Source organism: Alosa sapidissima, chromosome 1 (assembly GCF_018492685.1).
Source record: "Alosa sapidissima isolate fAloSap1 chromosome 1, fAloSap1.pri, whole genome shotgun sequence".
NCBI classification, from domain to species: domain Eukaryota; kingdom Metazoa; phylum Chordata; class Actinopteri; order Clupeiformes; family Clupeidae; genus Alosa; species Alosa sapidissima.
Window position 1 is genome coordinate 5,312,302 of NC_055957.1, and position 2,500 is coordinate 5,314,801.

Consider the following 2,500-nt stretch of genomic DNA (forward strand, 5'->3'; position numbering starts at 1 on the left):
CACACACACACACACACACACACACACACACACCTGCTTCTGAGTGAGAGTGAGTGGGAAGAATGGGTGCTTGAGTAACGATATGGAGGCTCTGTAGAAAATGCCGTCCATGGAAACAATAACCGACTGAGTCACAGCAAACCCCTTTGTGTTGAGACCATGTACCAGCCCTTTCTGCTGCGGAAAACAGCTTTCAGCCCTGGGAGGCAGAAAGACATTGGTGCCTGACCTGCTGGTAGGCTTGCTTAGATGCACCCCCACACACACACCCACCACCCACACACACACACCCACCACCCACACACACACACTGACCTGCTGGTAAGCCTCCTTAGATGCACACACACACCCTTACCTGCTGGTAGGCTTGCTTAGATGCACCCACACCCACACACACACACCACCCACACACACCCTGACCTGTTGGTAGGCCTCCTTAGATGCATACACACAGCCTTACCTGCTGGTAGGCCTGCTTGGATGCGCGCACACACACACACACACACACACACACACACACACACACACACACACACACACACACACACCCTTACCTGCTGGTAGGCCTGTCTGGACGCGAGAGCTGCCTCCTGCTGCTCTGGGCTGTACGTGTAGATCGCTGAACGGTATTGAGTGCCACGGTCATTCCCCTGTAACATACCTGTTGGGACACACACACACACACACACACACACAAATACAGAATTATGATTAGTCAGAACACTCAAACACAGACAGACACACACACACACACACACACACACACACACACACACAAACACTCAAACAAACAAATACAGAAGTATGCCATGCCTCAGAACTCTATACTGTTGGGTTTAATCTGGGTTTTGGGATAACTTTTGCCCTCAGGAACAATATAGCACCTTAATAATATTAGTTTAATAACTGACCATTTTTATCGCTCATAAACACAACCCTGGATTGGAGTTTGACAGCATGATGGCCAAGAGCACTGCAGTATTAATGGATTGGAGTTTTACAGCAGGGTGGTCAGGAGCACTGTATGAAGAATGTATGAAAGTAGAAAGTAAAAGTAGAAAGTAGAAAGTAAAAACGAGCATGATGCAGAATTGCATTCTAGCCTTCAGGAGCTCTCAGGGCCTGCTCTTCATCAGGAGCTCTCAGGGCCTGCTCTTCATCAGGAGCTCTCAGGGCTCTTCATCAGGCCAGCAGCTCTCAGGGCCTGCTCTTCATCAGCTCTTCATCAGGTCAGGAGCTCTCAGGGCCTGCTCTTCATCAGCTCTTCATCAGGTCAGGAGCTCTCAGGGCCTGCTCTTCATCAGGAGCTCTCAGGGCCTGCTCTTCATCACCTGCTCTTCATCAGGCCAGGAGCTCTCAGGGCCTGCTCTTCATCAGGCCAGGAGCTCTCAGGGCCTGCTCTTCATCAGGCCTGCTCTTCATCAGGTCAGGAGCTCTCAGGTCCTGCTCTTCATCAGGCCTGCTCTTCATCAGGCCTGCTCTTCATCAGGCCAATCTAACCTCCCATCATCTCTGCCCCACTCCTCAGCATCATGTCTACAGCAGGCTAGTCTAACAACCAATAAACAACCAATAAACAACCTCATCATGTCTACAGCAGGCTAGTCTAACAACCAATAAACAACCAATAAACAACCTCATCATGTCTACAGCAGGCTAGTCTAACAACCAATAAACAACCTCATCATGTCTACAGCAGGCTAGTCTAACAACCAATAAACAACCAATAAACAACCTCATCATGTCTACAGCAGGCTAGTCTAACAACCAATAAACAACCAATAAACAACCTCATCATGTCTACAGCAGGCTAGTCTAACAACCAATAAACAACCAATAAACAACCTCATCATGTCTACAGCAGGCTAGTCTAACAACCAATAAACAACCAATAAACAACCTCATCATGTCTACAGCAGGCTAGTCTAACAACCAATAAACAACCAATAAACAACCTCATCATGTCTACATCAGGCTAGTCTAACAACCAGTAAACAAGCTCTCATCAAGCAAAAGACATGCTGCATCTCTGCCCCTCTCCTCTCTTAGTCATTCACTCATCCTTTCAGTTACTCTGTCTTTGTTTGTTTGTTTCTCTCTCTCTCTCTCTCTCTCTCTCTCTCTCTCTCTCTCTCTCTCTCTCTGTAGTGTTGAAAGGCGGCCATTTTCCCTCCAGCTCTCTTTAAGCTCAGACAGCCTTATGGCGGCCAGTTTATCAAAGGCCACACAGCTCATCTCCCATTGGCCCGCATCCAATGCCCTCCTCTCTGATTGGACAAGCATCAGCCAGGCTCTCCTCTGATTGGCTGGACTCCCACCTCTCTGACCTTCGGTTCTGACCCCAGGGCCTTTGCTGGTCATTTTGATGACCTCACAACTTACAGGGTTGTTTACCACATAGAAGCTCTGAACATGTGAACACAAGAGCAAGATGTACACGCACGCACGCACGCACGCACGCACACACGCACACACGCACGCACGACACGCACGCACACTC

The 2,500-nt window shown here is 48.8% G+C and overlaps 1 protein-coding gene across 1 annotated transcript in view; it reads right to left on the reverse strand.

The window, feature by feature from the left end:
* Positions 1–2,500, reverse strand: part of si:ch1073-358c10.1 (peptide methionine sulfoxide reductase MsrA 1) — a 53,379-nt gene that overhangs the window by 14,493 nt on the left and 36,386 nt on the right. The window contains exon 5 of the mRNA XM_042094137.1: positions 555–661. Within this exon, the coding sequence (XP_041950071.1) occupies positions 555–661 (107 nt within the window). The remainder of the gene's footprint in view (positions 1–554; positions 662–2,500) is intronic.